The sequence below is a fragment of the Aulonocara stuartgranti genome, assembly GCF_965226115.1.
Source record: "Aulonocara stuartgranti genome assembly, chromosome: 20".
Taxonomy (NCBI): Eukaryota; Metazoa; Chordata; class Actinopteri; order Cichliformes; family Cichlidae; genus Aulonocara; species Aulonocara stuartgranti.
The window spans coordinates 32,389,967-32,406,959 of NC_138956.1; the positions used below are offsets into that span (position 1 = coordinate 32,389,967).

The 16,993-nt window shown below is 42.2% G+C and overlaps 1 protein-coding gene across 5 annotated transcripts in view; it reads left to right on the plus strand.

The window, feature by feature from the left end:
- The window catches only part of hspg2 (heparan sulfate proteoglycan 2), a 97,459-nt gene that overhangs the window by 36,682 nt on the left and 43,784 nt on the right, over positions 1–16,993 (plus strand). For all 5 annotated transcript variants that reach the window (XM_082518352.1, XM_082518354.1, XM_082518356.1 and 2 more), the window contains exons 4-27: positions 5,729–5,835; positions 5,989–6,047; positions 6,342–6,514; positions 7,701–7,826; positions 7,972–8,163; positions 8,243–8,362; positions 9,422–9,553; positions 9,914–10,058; positions 10,627–10,784; positions 10,908–11,048; positions 11,185–11,348; positions 11,423–11,602; positions 11,796–11,992; positions 12,301–12,448; positions 12,941–13,068; positions 13,296–13,382; positions 13,611–13,669; positions 13,921–13,988; positions 14,152–14,292; positions 14,466–14,639; positions 15,537–15,716; positions 15,806–15,924; positions 16,028–16,139; positions 16,789–16,902. In XM_082518352.1, coding sequence (XP_082374478.1) covers positions 5,729–5,835; positions 5,989–6,047; positions 6,342–6,514; positions 7,701–7,826; positions 7,972–8,163; positions 8,243–8,362; positions 9,422–9,553; positions 9,914–10,058; positions 10,627–10,784; positions 10,908–11,048; positions 11,185–11,348; positions 11,423–11,602; positions 11,796–11,992; positions 12,301–12,448; positions 12,941–13,068; positions 13,296–13,382; positions 13,611–13,669; positions 13,921–13,988; positions 14,152–14,292; positions 14,466–14,639; positions 15,537–15,716; positions 15,806–15,924; positions 16,028–16,139; positions 16,789–16,902 — 3,224 coding nt within the window. The remainder of the gene's footprint in view (positions 1–5,728; positions 5,836–5,988; positions 6,048–6,341; positions 6,515–7,700; positions 7,827–7,971; positions 8,164–8,242; positions 8,363–9,421; positions 9,554–9,913; positions 10,059–10,626; positions 10,785–10,907; positions 11,049–11,184; positions 11,349–11,422; positions 11,603–11,795; positions 11,993–12,300; positions 12,449–12,940; positions 13,069–13,295; positions 13,383–13,610; positions 13,670–13,920; positions 13,989–14,151; positions 14,293–14,465; positions 14,640–15,536; positions 15,717–15,805; positions 15,925–16,027; positions 16,140–16,788; positions 16,903–16,993) is intronic.

Here is a 16,993-nt window from a genome sequence, read left to right on the forward strand (position 1 = left end):
TTGAAATGAACAGAGTCACAGTGGAAGACCTACCATTCTTCTGTTAGGGTTAGGGTCCCGATCGTCAGTCAAGCTTTGTGGTGCTGGTTCTGATTCTCTCCATGAGCAGTTTGGTCAGAAACATGCAGATCAGTAGCTTGCTTAAGGTCATTTTCTAGGGTCCTGACGGTGCTCCTGCTGCCCCTGACCCAAAGAAGCCGATACTGTCCATCTGCTGCATTGATGCCATTCTATGCCCCTGTCCATTGCACTTTGTGTATCCATCTTCAAGCATCTCCTCCACACTCTTAAGACTGTGTCTCAGTGGTGTTAAGGACACTAACAAAAGGATAAAGTATACAAAAATCAGTCTAGACGGATAAGGAGAGAGCAATGGTCTGTGGCCACCACGTACAAAACCATTCCCTTTTTAGGGATTGCCTTGCCCATGACCCTGAATTGGATAAGCGGAAGAAAATGGATGTAGTTGTCTTGTTGTTTCCTCTCCATTGCACCTGTTGTCACATTCATTTGCCTCAGAGCGAGTGAAATGGATTCACAATTGTTTATGCTTCGTAACTGGACACATTGATGTCCCTGAAGTGTAACCGACTTCAAGTTATACTATGAAGATTGAGTGTTGTCTTAATTACTGTATTTTGAGCAATATACTTACTTTATGTTTCTCCTGTTGGGTAAAAGATCCATTTAGTTTGTTGTATTTTCAAATATCTCTCTATCCAGCCTCTTACACAGTGAGCACTGTCTCAGTAAGTGACCTCAGCCCGATCAACCCACAACAGAGCAGAGAGTATTAACAAATCTGTTACCTCCTCCTCTCTGGCTTCCACTCTTTTTCTGTTTCTGACAGTGATCACAGCAGATCAGCAGACTTTGAAGTAGCAAATGCTTCATTAGCCTTAATTAGTTTGGGTCACTATTCTTGTGGGAAACCTCATGTCATTTGGGTAGGGCATGTTTTCTCTCAATTGTTTCCTGGCTGGGCATTTTAGACTTGAAGAAATGCTCTTAACTCTTAACACAGTTTTTTTCTTTTTGTAAACTCTGCCTTCTTCTAAAATATATGCCACAACTGCAGTAACGTGTGTCAGAACCCTCATGGTTTTTGCATGTGCAGCTGTACAACAGTTGGATCCAGTATACTCACTCAATTATGAAGGAGATCTTGTTTACTACTGTTTGTTGAAGTTTATGGAGTGGACTCATATTTATCTGGAGAGGAGCATAAAAAATCTCTCTTGTTAGTATAAAGTGCTTGTGTGGAGCATTTTAATACATTTTAAGGGTGCTTTTGTTTACAAGATAGTGAATAGATCCTGTAAATGGTTTGTAAATCAACCTTTGTACTTGGATCTCTTTCTTGAAACAACCAAAAGGCCTCCTCACTTGACATTTCATAGCACGCCCCAAGCAGAATGAATGAGTCACCACGAAAAAGAACGTGGTCATTGTTGCCCATGCCAGTGGAGAGAACTTAGGGTAAAACCAGTTAAAACTCTTTTAATGGTGCTCAGTTCTTCCATTTAAAAAGGAAAACAGGAAACAGCTCCTCCCTGCATTACTGCAGTGCCAGGGTGGATGTATGTGTCAGACAGCTGAGATGTGAAGAGCAGGATGTGGAAGTGTGCGCTTTGTTTGTAAAGTATTCTCTTTGTGTTGAAAGACTGAGGAAGAGGTTTGTCTAAAGTTATGGCCCCTCACCTTTTCTCCTCGTCACTGTCATGTAAAGAGATTTCCTTATGTGTTTCCTGGCAGACACTGGTTAATAAAACCACACGCCTCCTGCAGCCTCTGTCCCATGAAGCAGTATCCACAACATTTAGATGGTAATGATTAGTGGGACTGTTGATCACAGCAAATCGATGGTGACATTTCCAGCTTCTCATGAAACTATGTTGGGATTTTTTAGATTTTTTGTTCTGCTACCACTGTAATATGTCTGTTTCACATAATCGTAGTGGCTCTTCTTGATTTCCTGTTTCTGTTACTACAACTTTTTCTCTTTTCAATTCTCCTACTTATTATCTCTCTCTGTTTTCTCTCTCCCTGCATTTGTTTCCCTGTCTAACTTTCCTGAAACTTTAACCTCTCTGCACCTGCCTGGCTAACTTCATTTGTTTCCCTTGTTCTTGTGTTGCTTTCCTTGGTTGACCTTTGACCTCTGGCTCATGTTTGTGCCGTGTTGACCTCCCCGTCACGTCTTTTCCCACTATTGCTTGCTCTCTGCTGCTTGCACTTCATTTCTTGCTATAGCACATTGGTTGGATTCTTCATATCTGAGGAACATACAGAACCCAAGTGAGCACGACCAAAGTAAGTCCTGACGCACCTCTTTCTTAACACTTTGTTTTTCTCTTGTTTCTTGTCTTTGGCACACTCTGCTTTCACCTGTTCCATTCAGTTATGCACGGTCTTTTCCAAACACACTCTCAGATAACATTCCAAGGAAGACTCAGCTGGGGCATGTAGTGTCTGAGTCCAGCTGGTTTGTTTTTCCAAATGTCTTACAGGCGTTTCCCAATGATTTCCGATTCTATGGAAAATTATGTGCTTTTTCCATCATGTAACAGAGTGACAACATTTCCATTTCTTGCTAAAAATGTCTTTGAAATGACGTTACCATGACACTTGCAAAATGTACTCCATGCTTTCATTTTAAAATTGCTCTTTGAAATATCAGCCTCATGTTGGTGGTTCAACTCCAATGCAACAAACCAGGTCTTATACTAAGTAGCTATAACACAAGTATGAAAATGAGCCTTTTTTATATATAGTGGTGGTTTTGATCTCTACATTGCAAGCTGTGGATGAGCAGGATGGGGAGAGCTTAATAATGAAGCCAGAATTAAGTCCCTAGATTTCCCCACAGGGCAATAAATGGACTTGGAAACAGAGGTTTTGGCTTGTTACCAGCGAAGGGGTTAAGTAGGAGCGGTCGTGTCTACGGGAGTTAAGATGAGAAAGAGACAGCTGGCAAATGGAAATATAGGCAGAAAAACTAGGGAGGAGATTGAGATGAGAGAGAGCAAAATCCCATGTAGGGGAGTTACTAAAGATCTTTGTTGGCGTTATTAGAGCATTGTGGTTTGGGCCTTGTTCTTATAGAATCTGGCTCTCCCCCACATGTTTTGGAAATGGCTTGACTGGTGCTGGGCGCAGCCTCGGGGGTTGAAGGTCAAACCCAGCGTGGCTGGGGTTTAAAGGCCAGGCTGGGCTCATTGCTCAATCAACTCTTTGTCTTCTGCGTAGCCCTCTGAGTGTTAGAGGGGCCCATTGCACAAAGCTGCCACAGTTCTACTGAACAGCTTTAATCGCCAAATAAGTTTATGAATTAAAAGTATGGAATGTTACTTTTCCACACTTTTTTTCTCTCTCCCACTCGTCACATCTGTTCTCACAGTTTCATCACCTTTGATGGTGGTGGCGCTTGGCAAAGGGGATTTCCCCCTTGCTGAAAGCAGCAAGTTGCCCACAGGAGCTCTTGGAGTGAAAGAGGCCCTCGTTAGCAGTATGGCACAACTCGGTGCTCTAATCAAAGGATCTCAGGCAGTCCCATTATTCTGTTTTTTGCGGCAAGCTCGGAGAGAAATGGGGCTTCAAGCCACTGTTGACCTGGCAGCAAGTACCCACTCAAGTGATTAGATTATATATGGGTCAAAAGAGGCGCTTTGATGAGCAACTTTGATGTTGCTTGTTTTCTGAGACCATATTCAGGCCTAACAATTGGTCCTATAAATCTAATAGTAGCAGTCTGAAAAGCGAGCACACCAGGTTGTGCTAAAGCCTGCAGTGCTGTTCTTACTTGTTCCCCTTACTGTTTTCTTAGGCAATTCTCAGTTTACTTTGACATAAAAGGTGCTTTTCTCGCCAGGAGTTGGACGTCTTGTTGTAACACCGATGTGTAGAAGGAAAATGGGACTTAGCGGCATAAAGTGAGGAAAGCTCTTAAACACAGTGACCGCACAGCCTTTATGTGAGACACGAAATCTATAACTTTTAATTAGGTAGCTGCTGTTAAGCATGATGTACATCTGCTGCCAGTGTGAATGTCTAGTGATGTGCAATTATCCAAAGAACAAGGAAAGGGTGAAGAAAATTATATACACCAAGACTGGGTATAGCGGCTGCACACAGTAGGTGTGTATGTGAGCAGATTTATTGTTTTATGCATATTTGGGCATGTATGTTTCTAACTAGAGGCTGAGCAGATGCCTACTTAGAACATGACTCTTTGCTTTTGGCACGGCAAATAGCATCTCACTGCAAGAAACAGTACAAATATTGACTTCCTCCCTAAATCCACACTACTAGCCTAAAATCAGAGGTTGGCAAGCCCATCCTAACAAAGTGTTGGCAGGAGTGTGAGAATGGGGCACCCCGCAGGCGCAGGCTATTTTAAGTTTCATGGCTAAGCCTGTGACATTGTAATCATAATATTATAGCGAATATTTCCCTCAAAACGAGTCGCACATTATAGTTGTTTTGTACAAGAGGGTATATCAACAATTTGAGAATGTTTCAAAAGCCTTTAATGCAGCTAATTTCCCCGTTAAATTACAGTGAAGTACTGGCAGAAGCTATTATTTTACAGTGTGGCTCCTATAATCTACCACAAGTGAAGAACAATTGCTTTGCTGGATGCTTCTACAGAATTTTGTTGTTATCTATCCGGATGCCATTATTGTTTTTGTTTCTCCTGTAATCATCACAAGCTATTGTTGTAAAATATATGAATATACTGTGAATCATTTTCTGAAAACATTGCACATGGTTTGCAGGATCTCAGTCTGCATGCTCTCACCTTTTAACATGAAGCTTTCTTAAGCTATGTGAAAACCCCTAAAGTCCTTGCACGGTATCACCATCTGTTATGTTCTCAACCCTGTAAAACCTCATTTAAATAAATGTCTACTTGCTTGCGTTGCATAAAAACTCGATTTAACTGCAGCTTCTGTTTGCCACACATTTGAATGCAAAGTGTTCTGTTTTTAGCTGCTGAACTACATGAACAAGGAGTCTAAGTAGGCCATTGATGTAATCCTCTGACCCCTTACACTGCTCTCCAGCCTTCCTGCCTCATGCATGTATGACTTGAGGAGGGAATGTTGAGGCCTTCTTCTAGAGTCATTCACAGAGGATCCTCTTCTTCTTCCTCCACAGCTGCTGGCACAGTATTGATGGTGACTTTACTCCTACTGACCTTCCAAGTCTGTGATATCATCAGCATTCAGTCAGGAGATCTGAAGCAAACTTTTGGCCCTGTTATATTGAATGTCACGAGTATTATGTGTATTTGTAACTCATTTCTATCATGTGTCTCTATTTAAATATGCTTAAAAATGTTAGATTATTTATGTTCCATGTTTGTGACCCACAGAATAGTTGATAGTACAATTTAATGGTTATTTTTCAGTATGTGGAGGAGTGTGACTGTGTCAGTGTGTGTCGGTTGTTGGCCACAGACACAGTCACAGTTGAGATATAGAAATAGATGCTGTAATTTGTATGTGGCTTTCACTTAAGCCGCAGTCGTGCTTTTCAGTTTTTACCTCCTGAAACATTTAACCAGAGGTTTTCCTGAGGAAAGGAAGTTCCAAACAGTATCCCACATCACAGTGACCGTGACTACAGTGACTTGAATGCAGCTTATAACATGCACACCTGACAATAGTTGGATATTAATATGCAGTTTAACTAACAGATAATTCTCCCCACTTTGTGTTTCTAGTTTATTACAGAGCTTCTGTCAACTTCACCTCCCTGGTCTACGGTCCCGAATACGAAGAAATCTTCTCTCGTGAATTTATCGAGCTTTCTGAAGCAGTGGTGGACACGGTATGTCCTGTTCTCATAAACTGTGCTAAATAGCGCTCTTGTACAGTATCATAAGACTGTTACTGCCTTATATGGTGAAAGACATTTTATTTATGACTTTGCTAATTTAAGAATGTGTGACTGTGTGTCTAAAAATTTATTTTTCCTCCACAGCTCGAGTCAGAGTACAACAAGATTCCAGGTGTCCAGACAGTCAGTGTGATCCTTGTTAAGTAAGAACATACACAATATTATTTAAATATTTATTTGTGACACTTAAAGTAGCTTTATTTTGTTGTTTGGATATTTTTTTACCTTGCCAGGTGATATTTCTTCTTGTTTTTCCGTATTACCCAAGGCCAGTAGGCCAGCAGCATTGTAGACATTCAGTCAGTAATACAGGAGCAATAAGTAAGTCCTTTCTAGGACAGCCAAAGAGGACGCTTTTAACAAGCTTTATTGTTTAACATATGCGGTGCATGCCACACAGTCTGTAGGCTCAGCTGGCCTTCTTTTGGTCTTTGCAGAAAGGAGATAAGAGAGGATGGCGTTGATGTATTTGTGGAAATAGATGTGGGATCTGAATACAACGCCAATGAGGAACAGATCCGCAGCGTGCTGTACAACGTGGTGAAGGAGGGAGCAATTGCTTCCTACAGCACTTCGGTCCAGGGCTTTCAGTTCAGACGGCTTGGAGTAGGTAAGACCTCAAGAAGTACTGAAACAGGTGCCACTGTTACCCAAGAGTTTGCTGTATGCTTACAGCAGATGAAGATTTACCAGCGGGGTAGGCAGTTACCTTAACATTTCCCTCTGGTTTATAGCTGAACCTTTGCCTTCAGCGGAGCATGTAGCAGACCCAGGTTTGTATTTTGCCATGCCTGTTGCATGGTGAGTTAGAAACTGTAGTGCATTTAGAAAGAACAGTTGAGCATTTGTGTCTTTAATTTGATGTGTACAAGTCCCGTTGTCTGAGGAATGTTTTGCATGGAAGCACAGAAGTGTGAAGCAGACTTTGAGTCTACTTCTGAGTTTAGTCTTTGAAGTCCAGTAGTGCCCAATGAGTATAAAGTATATTTGCATGGCATGAGTGTGATTAGGAATGCAGCTTTTTAAATTTTTTTGCCATCAATTCCACAAAACTCTCTATACAGACATGGCAACTAATAGAGTTAAATGGTGACTTTATCTTTTATTTGTTTATTCAGGTGACAGCATTGTCATTCATCTGTCTGTCTCGTTTTGCTGTCTTTGTGTGTCTGTGTGTCGAATCTATTCTTACAAAGTATTTGTAGCCTGTGTTCACTGTAGTGTAGTGTTTGTTCAATCCAGTCTTTATTTGTGCGTTATTAAGCCTTTCTTGTCCAGTCTTGTATTTATTTCTTATTGTGTATCAAATATGTCTGTTCTATTTTTTTGTATCCATCTAGCCATGTCTAATCTACTCTTTGTCATTTAGTTTGTGTCAATCTCTTTTTTTTGTGTTCTTCAGTCTAGTCTGTCCAGTGTTGTCTTGCCCGCCTAATGTAATCTGTCTAATGTGTTATTGTATAGCTGCCATGTTGGTTTGAACCTATGGTATATTTTATGGTTACCAGAACACAAACACTAATGAAAATCTTGTAATGTTCTTGAAAAGCTCCCTAATTATCACAAGCTTTCAGATTTTGGTAATATTTTCAACACTTCTGAGTTGTTCTTTCTGCAGTAGAGTTCCAGGAGAAGTTTTTAAAAAAAAAAATTAAATGAAATATTTAAAAAAAAATTGTTAATTGTGTTTTAATATGACGTTAGGTAGTTTTTTTGGCTGTACCATAGTCAACGCTTGCATGTCTGTGATCCTTCAACATCCCCCTCCCCCTGCTTCCCCTCTGCATCTCTAACAGTAACCCCCAGTGTGAGACCCTGCATGCCAGATGAGCACAGGTGTGGTGATGGGACATGTATCCTAATGGAATACCTGTGTGACAACCGACAAGACTGCAGAGACATGAGTGATGAGCTCAATTGTGGTGAGTGGCCTCATTGTGACTGGTTGGCAGTTTAACATGATCAGTTATATGCTGGAGTAATGGCTGTTTGATGTGTGGGACAGTAATTAGCACCTGTGTACATCTTTGCATAGGCCTAATGAAAGAGTTGTGTCATACTCAATAGGGCCGATTATTCCGATCATCACAACCCCTGCCACCACAGTCGATACAACCCAGAAGGTAGTGCGTCCCCCCGGCCAACCTGGACCCTGCAGAGTGGATCAGGCTACATGTCAGACTGGAGAGTGTATACCTCGTGACTATATCTGTGACGGTCAGCGGGACTGCCCAGATGGAAGCGACGAGTTTAGATGTGGTGAGTAACGCAGCCCTGTACATGCGAACAGTCCCAGAGAGCAACATGATCCCTAATCAGCCTCTTGCCTTTTTTGCAGGTACTCCATCTCCCTGTGAACCCAACGAGTTCAAGTGTAAAAATGGTCGCTGTGCACTCAAACTTTGGCGCTGCGACGGAGACAATGACTGTGAGGATAACTCAGATGAAACCGACTGCCGTAAGTCTCCGTTTCTTTTGTGAGACAGTAAAAATCTGTCTTAAAGGAATAAGTAAAGCTCCCTTACCTCTCTGATGTCCGTCTCTTAAATTTAAACAACAATATTAAATCTAATTTTGGATTTGTTAAGTCATCTTATTATTTCAAATAATTGTGTGGGTGGCATGATAGTGCAGTGGTTAGCGCTGTCTCCTCAGTGCGAAGGTTCTGGGTGCAAATTCCACCTGGGGTGTTTTGTGTGACATTTGTATTTTCATGAGCTATTTCCAGACACTCAGTCTTCTTCGCACAGTCCAAAGACATGCATGGGGTTAGGTTAATTGGTTATTTTAAACTAGCTGTAGGTGTGAACGATTTTCTGTCTCTATGGTTTAGCCCTCGGACAGATTGGTGGCCTCTCCAGTGTGTACCCTGCTGTTTGCCCTATGACAGCTGGGATAGGCTCCACCCCCCACCGCCATATCCCAGAACTGGTTAAGCAAAGGAAAATACTTGCGTGTGAATATGAGCACACTTATTTAAAAAGAAGGAACAAATCATAGGCCTCCGAAACTTTCCACAAATGTATGTATTGCCACTGAGAATAAGTCGCTTTACTGTGAATGTGACCTTGATGAAGAAAAAGAGTCCATCAGCGTTTTTTTGTGTGTACATATTAATTAAGGATAGGAGGATAGATCCATGATAGGTGTCCTTCTTTATCATTCTTTATGTTGAGTGAGGCCAATTAACACCTTCAGGTTCATATATTAAATCCAGAAATAGTGGTATTCATCTTCTTATTTGACTCTGCAAAAAAGCACCTTTCCCATCCATCCATCCATCCATCCATCCATCCATCCAGCCATCTCAGGGTAAGGAGCCTATCCCTGCTACCATAGGGCAAGAGGTGGGGTAGCACCTTTCCCATAATGCTAAAAATGATTGGTTTCAGTTTAGGTTATTGGTTGCTGGTGCTAAGCAATTGCTATGAGCCTTTCTGACCTTGATTCAAAGCTGCTGTTTATGTTGTGAAGGGATATAAATTTGCTATTACTTTTCATCTTGTCATCACTGCAGCCTCCAAGGGCCCCGATGACAGGTGTGCTCCTGAGCAGTTTGAATGCCTGAGTGATAACAAATGTATCCCAGCTAGTTACCAGTGTGATGAAGAGCCAGACTGTGAAGACCGCTCCGATGAGTATGGCTGCAGTAAGTCTCACTCCAGTGCCTGTCCACATCTGCCTGTTAATAGACTCATTCTCATACACATTCAACTGCTTTCTTTCATATTTTCATGCAAATCACTTCTCTGACACTACTCTGTATATTGCCTCCTTTGTACACTTTGCCTAATTTTCTGTGAAACAGGCTTTTTTCACATGTATTCAGTGAAACACAGGGCTTTTGTGAGCCCTCCATCCTGAACTAAAAGAAAATTGTCTGTCCATAGCAGAGAATTTGACTTCCTCGGCCTTTATGAGCTTCACTCGCCAAATTCCAGTGACATGCCAGCTGTTTTGTAAATGTGCATTTATTTTTTGGTTTTTTGTCCTTTTTGACTCCTCACAGCCCCTCCTGCTGTAACAAGCCCCCCAGAAGAGTCAGTTCAGGTTGCACGGGGAGCCACAGTAACATTCACCTGTCAAGCTGTTGGAGTGCCAACACCCATTATCACCTGGAGACTCAACTGGGGACACATTCCTACCAGCAACAGGTGGGTTTGATAGGAAATTCACCACCTCTGTGCTTTTTGTTCATCAGGTCTATAATCAAACCTAATTTAGTGTACACATTCAGAAACTCTTAACCTCTGATAATTCAAAGTTTGGAGAAAACACAGTCAAAATGGCCTAAAATATCTATGAATTGGAGTTTGTTAATGTTATTTTTTAGTCAGTCTGTTTCCAATCTGATATCTGATAAAAGCTAGAAGTCATCTGCAGTAGTCGCTGAAGATTTGAAAATCTCTGTGAAGGTATTTTCCTCTGTGATACAGTTTCAGGTGAGGAGGCTGTTGACAGTGTAGCTGATCGTCTCAGCTTTGACTCTTCATCTTTAGGCCCATGATTGTAATTACCCGAATATTTGTGGTGTACTCCAGCTCCAGATGTTGCCGTTTCGAAATGTTCACTCTAGGCGTAGACGACTGCATGTGTGGTTTGGGCAATTACATTTAAAATTGATGGGTTTTTGTGTAACAATGTTTTCTAAGACTGTAACAGTGAGATGTAAAGGAAAGCTTTTTATCTTATTCCAATGGTGTTTTATTTCTCTATTCTCAGGATTACCGTGACCAGTGATAATGGCCGTGGGACCCTCATTATTCGTGATGTGAAGGAGTCAGATCAGGGGGCGTACACATGCGAGGCCATTAATGCTAAAGGCTTGGTGTTTGGCATCCCAGATGGAGTGTTAACTCTTATTTCAAATCCAAACCAAGGTACGGACACATCCCTTGGGCCCAGCGTCAACGTGACTACAGTTTTAACAACAAACATTAAGTTATGTACCTTGGAAACTGTAGGATAACTGTAGATAAGTTATATCCACTTGTTCTTTCCAGGCAACTGTCCTGATGGTCACTTTAGCGTGAATGGCCGCTGTTTGTCCTGCTTCTGCGGTGGAATCTCTAAAAATTGCAAGAGCACTGGACGTTATCGCAACCATATCAGTCTGCGGTTCACAGAGGAGGAAAACTTCAAAGGCAAAAAAAGCTTTTAATCCATATGCGTATGGTTTAAGCTGACAGAACAGATAAACTGTCAGCTGAAATACCTTTCAAACTTTTATTCCTAACATTAAGAGCTAACATAAAATAAATCTGAACTTGTCAATTCCAGGAGTGAACGTTACCTACCCATCGAGGCCTGGTACTCCTCCTCTTTCCTCCACTCAGCTCCTTATTAACCCGGAGATGGAAGAGTTCCAGCTTGTCGACCTCTCACGTCGTTTCCTTAACCTCGACTCCTTCTGGACCTTGCCTCGCCAGTTCCTGGGCAATAAAGTAAGGAGAAAATAATTCACAAGTCTCATTTTAATTGACACGCTTATTCGTGTTAATCATTCCATTTGTTTTAGATCGATTCCTATGGAGGATCATTGAAGTTTAAGGTGCGGTACACACTAGCACGCGGATTGTCCGAGTCTGTGGAGAAGCCAGATGTGACGCTGGTTGGAAATGGGCGCAGGCTTGTGTACCGCAGAGGCAATGGCACCCCTCCCAATGTGGTCAACCAAAAGGAGATCAGATTCACTGAAGTAAGGGCTCTGGTTCATATTCTGCACAATCCTGTGGTAACTTTGTAATGATGTAATGATTATATGTGTTTTTGAAAATGTAGAAAGATTTTATAGGTCATGACGGAGTAATAATCTAATAATGATCAAAAGTAAGATGAATTAAGCACTTCCACATGCATTATGTTAGTTAACCTAATTGTTACATTTTTAGGACAACTGGCAGCACTCCAGTGGTCGTTCTGTGACCCGAGATGAGCTGATGATGACCTTGGCCAACCTGGAAAGCATCAGCATCCGCACCAACTATGATAACCACATGGTCAGTGTGGCACTCAGTGACATTGTCATGGATACCACGACTGTGGAGTTCAGCGTTTTGGGTCATGCTAAGGACGTTGAAGAATGCAGGTGCGTTAAGTGAGAAGGAGGAAACGCCCAGTCTGTTGGGTTTCTCCAGTGTGTACACATGTAGTGTAAAGAGCACAATACAGTAATAAATGGATTATTTCATCGCAAGGGCTAATTTTATATTTATACTTTGGTGATTATTTATAATAGTTTCATCTCAGTCTCCTTTGTGTCTAATGCAACAAGAACAACAAAAAGTCTGTTTTTCAGTCAGCTGTTTTCTATTTACCGCAAAGTGTTGTAATTTGCCTCATCATAGTTTCATTATGAAAGCAATGCTTGATCATTTGTATTTTAATCTTTCCCAGATGTCCTCCTGGATACACAGGCCTGTCTTGTGAGATGTGCTCTGCTGGTTTCGAGCGTGTTCCTGGTGGCTTGTATCTGGGAACCTGTGCTGGTTGTAATTGTAATGGACATGCTACTGCCTGTGATCCAATCAGCGGACAATGTCTGGTAAAAAACCCCAAAACAAAAAAAAAATGAGTCAGACAATTGTGTCTGCATTAGAGGATGATTTGTTTAGCCCAGGTTAAAAAACAAAAGCAGGACAAAATAGGTTGTTTAGTCCTTTTTAAAGGCTTATAGAGCCTCACTACCAGCACATATGCAAGTAACACCTTTTGATTCAAACAGGAAAATAGTCAGAAGTTGGTTTCATGGTGGATGCATAATGGAGCAAAAAGGCTAAGAAACAGTTCCAGCATATTATTCACTGCAAAACCCAAACTTGCTAGTTATGATATAAAAAACACCCCACATTTCCCCATGATTCCAGTCTTGCATGCATGCTTGGGTCCAGGTTTATTGGTAGAGTCATTAACAATGGTATCACTCTTCTCATTGAATTCTCAACAATAGAAAAACCCAAAATATTCTCGAAAATGTTAAATATACTTTGAGTGACATCTGTGTGAGTGAATTGACTGTGTGTTCTCCTAACCACAGAGCTGCCAGCACAACACAGAGGGCCCTCAGTGTGACAAGTGTCGTTCTGGCTACTTTGGCGACCCAAGCCGAGGCCGCCCTGATGACTGCAAGCCCTGCCCTTGCCCGTACACTGAGACATCACGACGGTAAGGTCACAGACAAATGCTCAAACACATCTACAGTACAATATGGAAGACTAATGCATGCGGAAACAGTCTTCAAACAAGGTTTCATTGGTAAATAAACTGAGCTTTCTCACTACTCAAACTGAGCTCATTCAGATACGAGAATACTGTTTTATGCATTTCACATGCTACTCATTAAACTGCAGCTCCTAGATTTTGATTCATTATTCTTTCTGCGGACCTTGTAGGTTCTCTGACACCTGCTTCCTGAACATTGACCAACAGCCAACATGTGACGCATGCAGGCCCGGCTATACAGGAAGACGCTGTGAAAAGTGAGGAAACGTATATCATTACCTGTACCTTATCGCTGAGCGTAATTAAGAACCTGTACGGATATGAATTAAGCTGTACGACTCACTTGGGGCTGTTTGCGACAATGACTGTTGTATTGTATGGTGCAATATTATACAGGTGGTTTCTCAAATATGCCAAATGTATTTAAAATTAAAATTAACTACACTTTGATATCTACTATATCTCTGTCTGTTTTTTTTTTCCAGGTGTGCTCCTGGTTATCAGGGTAACCCTCTTCTGCCTAATGGAAAATGTGTCCCTGTCTGTGAGTACACTTACATTAAAGAACTCCAAATACCTTTACATTATTGTTTGGCTTGTTGAACTAGTCAGTTATCCAGCCATATGATCACAAGAAGATCTAAATCTTGTGCAATGATTCCCATCAGTTTTTCCCTCCTGGGGTTACAGTAGATTGTAGTGTGTGGTCATGGCTTAGGTGTGCAGGGTGGCTGGAACCCTCCCAGGTGGACTTTCTTCTCCATATGTGATCTTTCCACTGCTCTGTCCCTGCAGCAAACCCATCTACCAAGTGTGATGAGAGAGGAATTGTCAGCTCCAGCAGCGGGCCATGCAGCTGTAAGGTATGGCTGCAGTATGGTAAACATTTAAATCGTCAGTTGTTATAAATCTGCAAGGCTGAGTTTTTCTGCTGCCATTTTTTATCAAAGGATTGAAGGGCTTGACAGGCACATGGGCCACATATGTGACTGTGTTTGTTTATTTGCTTCTTTGCCTACGTTGCAGAACAATGTGGCAGGCGCTCTGTGTGACGAGTGCAAGCCTGGGTTCTTCCACCTATCAGGGTCCAACGCTGAAGGCTGTCTACAGTGTTTCTGTATGGGCGTCACCAAACAGTGTTCCAGCTCCACTTGGAATAGAGAACAGGTGGGCTGCCAAGCTCTGAATGGAAAAAGAAGGAGCACATATATTTGGCACCATGATGTCACTCAGTGTTTGCTCACTAATGCTGTATCAGCAAATCTTTTCAGGTTCTAGATTGTTTCTAGTTATAAGCAATGTGCAAACGCTTCAGTCAGACTTGTTTCTGCATCTCTCAGGTGCGGGGCGGCGTAAACGGGCAACTCTTCTCCCTCTCCAATAGTGCCAACACTAATACCATCACTGAAGGCATCTCACAAAGGGGCTCCTCTGAAGTTGTCTACCGTTTCTTCTCGAGTCTCCCTAATGACATCTACTACTGGGTCCTGCCTGAGAACTTCAGGGGAGATAAGGTGAGGAAAACTAACAAAACAACAACCAAGTGAGTAGCAGGCAGGGAACAAGGAAAAAATTATGCATGTTTAAGGTGATTTCTGTTTTCTGATTTCTATGTTGTCAAGTAAGAAGGCTGCCTTTATCCATGCATTGAGGCTCTTTTGGACCTTCGAGTCAAAGCCAGTCAAGGATGTTTTGTGACTCCCCTCACAGTATCGGAGGGGTTAAATACCTTTCCACTATTCAGTTTGTTGAAATGCTCACCTTTTCAAAGCAGATGGCCATACTTCATTAATCTGTTTCTGCTGGGAGTTTCTTTCTGTTTAAAACTGATGATGTCTCTCAGCTGTCTCCAAACACTTGCTCAAAGGAAATTTGTGCTTCTCTCTGTATTGTCCATCCATCCATTCGCTTCCGCTTATCCTTTTCAGGGTCGCGGGGGGCGCTGGAGCCTATCCCAGCTGTCATAGGGCGAGAGGCGGGGTACACCCTGGACAGGTCGCCAGTCTGTCACAGGGCTAACACACAGGGATAGACAACCATTTGCACTCACATTCATTCACACATTCACACCTAGTGACAATTTGGATTATCCAATTAACCTATCCCCACAAGCTGCATGTCTTTGGACGGTGGGAGGAAGCCGGAGTACCCGGAGAGAACCCGCGCGAACACGGGGAGAACATGCAAACTCCACACAGAAAGACCCCGGCCTGATGTTGGAATTTGAACTCAGGACCTTCTTGCTGTGCGGCAACGGTGCTAACCACCGTGCCACCGTGCTGCCTCTGTATTGTAATGTCTTGATATTACTATGTAAAGTGCTCTTAGATGACCTATGTTATGATTTGGCACTACACGAATAAAACTAATTTGATTCGAATGAGCATTTGTTTTCAACATGTTGCTACCAGGTGACAGCTTATGGCGGAGAGCTTCGCTACACAGTGAGCTTTGAACCATTTCAGCGCTCTCTTGTGATTGATGGTCAGCCAGATGTGGTTCTCCAAGGCAATGGAATCTTCCTGGAACACTACGCTCAAACCAGACCGCTCCCACGTCTCCCACAAATTGTCACTGTGACCTTCCGAGAGGTGTGTTTCAGTGTTTTTTGGGAGTTTAGCTAAACCTAAATCCTCATCAACATTTCACTTTCGCTTAATTGTTTTTCTCTGGCTGACAGTCTGAATGGCGTCGTGCTGACGGACAGCCGTGTACTCGTGAGCACCTACTGATGGCGCTGGCAGACGTTGCTGTCTTCATGATCAGAGCCAGCTATGCCGACAATTTGGCTGAGAGCAGGTATGCTGGGAGGTTCCTCAAAGAGTGTGGAAAAGTTTCACAAATCACATATTAATCCGAGAGGATCACACTGCTTCACATGTCTTTTTTATGCGTGATTTAGTGTCTCAGATATCCAGATGGACATTGCTGTTCCTCACTCAACTGGGTATGAACGTGCTCTGGAGGTGGAAGAGTGCGCCTGCCCTCAAGGATACAGAGGACCATCTTGCCAGGTACACATGAGGAGAGTAGTCTAGATTATTCTAGATGAGATGACAAAAACTTAATAGCTGCAACTAATGATTATTGATTTATGATTCTATTCATTGTTATTAGTTGTACAGAAAGAGGCATTTTTGCTTTGGAGTTTTTAAAGTAATGGAAAATGAAAAAAATCTGCACTAATGTCTCTTTATAAATAAATCAATAATTATTTATACATGTAGTTTTGCACAGGAAATATTTTCCCTCAAGTGAACTACAGCTGCCAGTTAAATCAGTTTAATGTATCAAAGCAAGAATAACAGGATGTTAAACATTGATGGTTGTTCATCTGAGGCTAGCTTAGCTTCAAGCTTCTGTAGTCCGTTCTATGTGAAACTGCAAACTCCATCTTCTGATAATTCAAACTGCTGTTTTGAATTGGTACGAGCAACTTTGCAACCTTCGATTTTACTGAAGTTATTCTGACAAAGGAAAGAAAGCAAAGGCACCACAGATGTGTCTAAGCTTGCTAGAAATAAAGTCTCTTAATTTTTTCCATAATACTGCTTGGCGATAATTGCAGTCTGTCTCGCTCCGGCAGTGGAACAAAGACATTTTCCTGTTTGTCATCACTTGTCTCTCACCTGAGGTGCTTTTCCATTTTTTTCCATTCTGCAGGAATGTGACGAAGGGTATACGCGGACTACCTCTGGGCTTTACCTGGGCACATGTGGGAGGTGTGATTGTAACGGTCACGCCAGCAGCTGTGACCCGGAGACCGGCAGGTGTCTGGTAGGTTCTGTGCTACTCTTCCCCTCTCTGTAGCCTTTGTCAGTGCTGAGCCGTCTTTGATCCCTGACACGGAATGTGCAAATTATTTCTT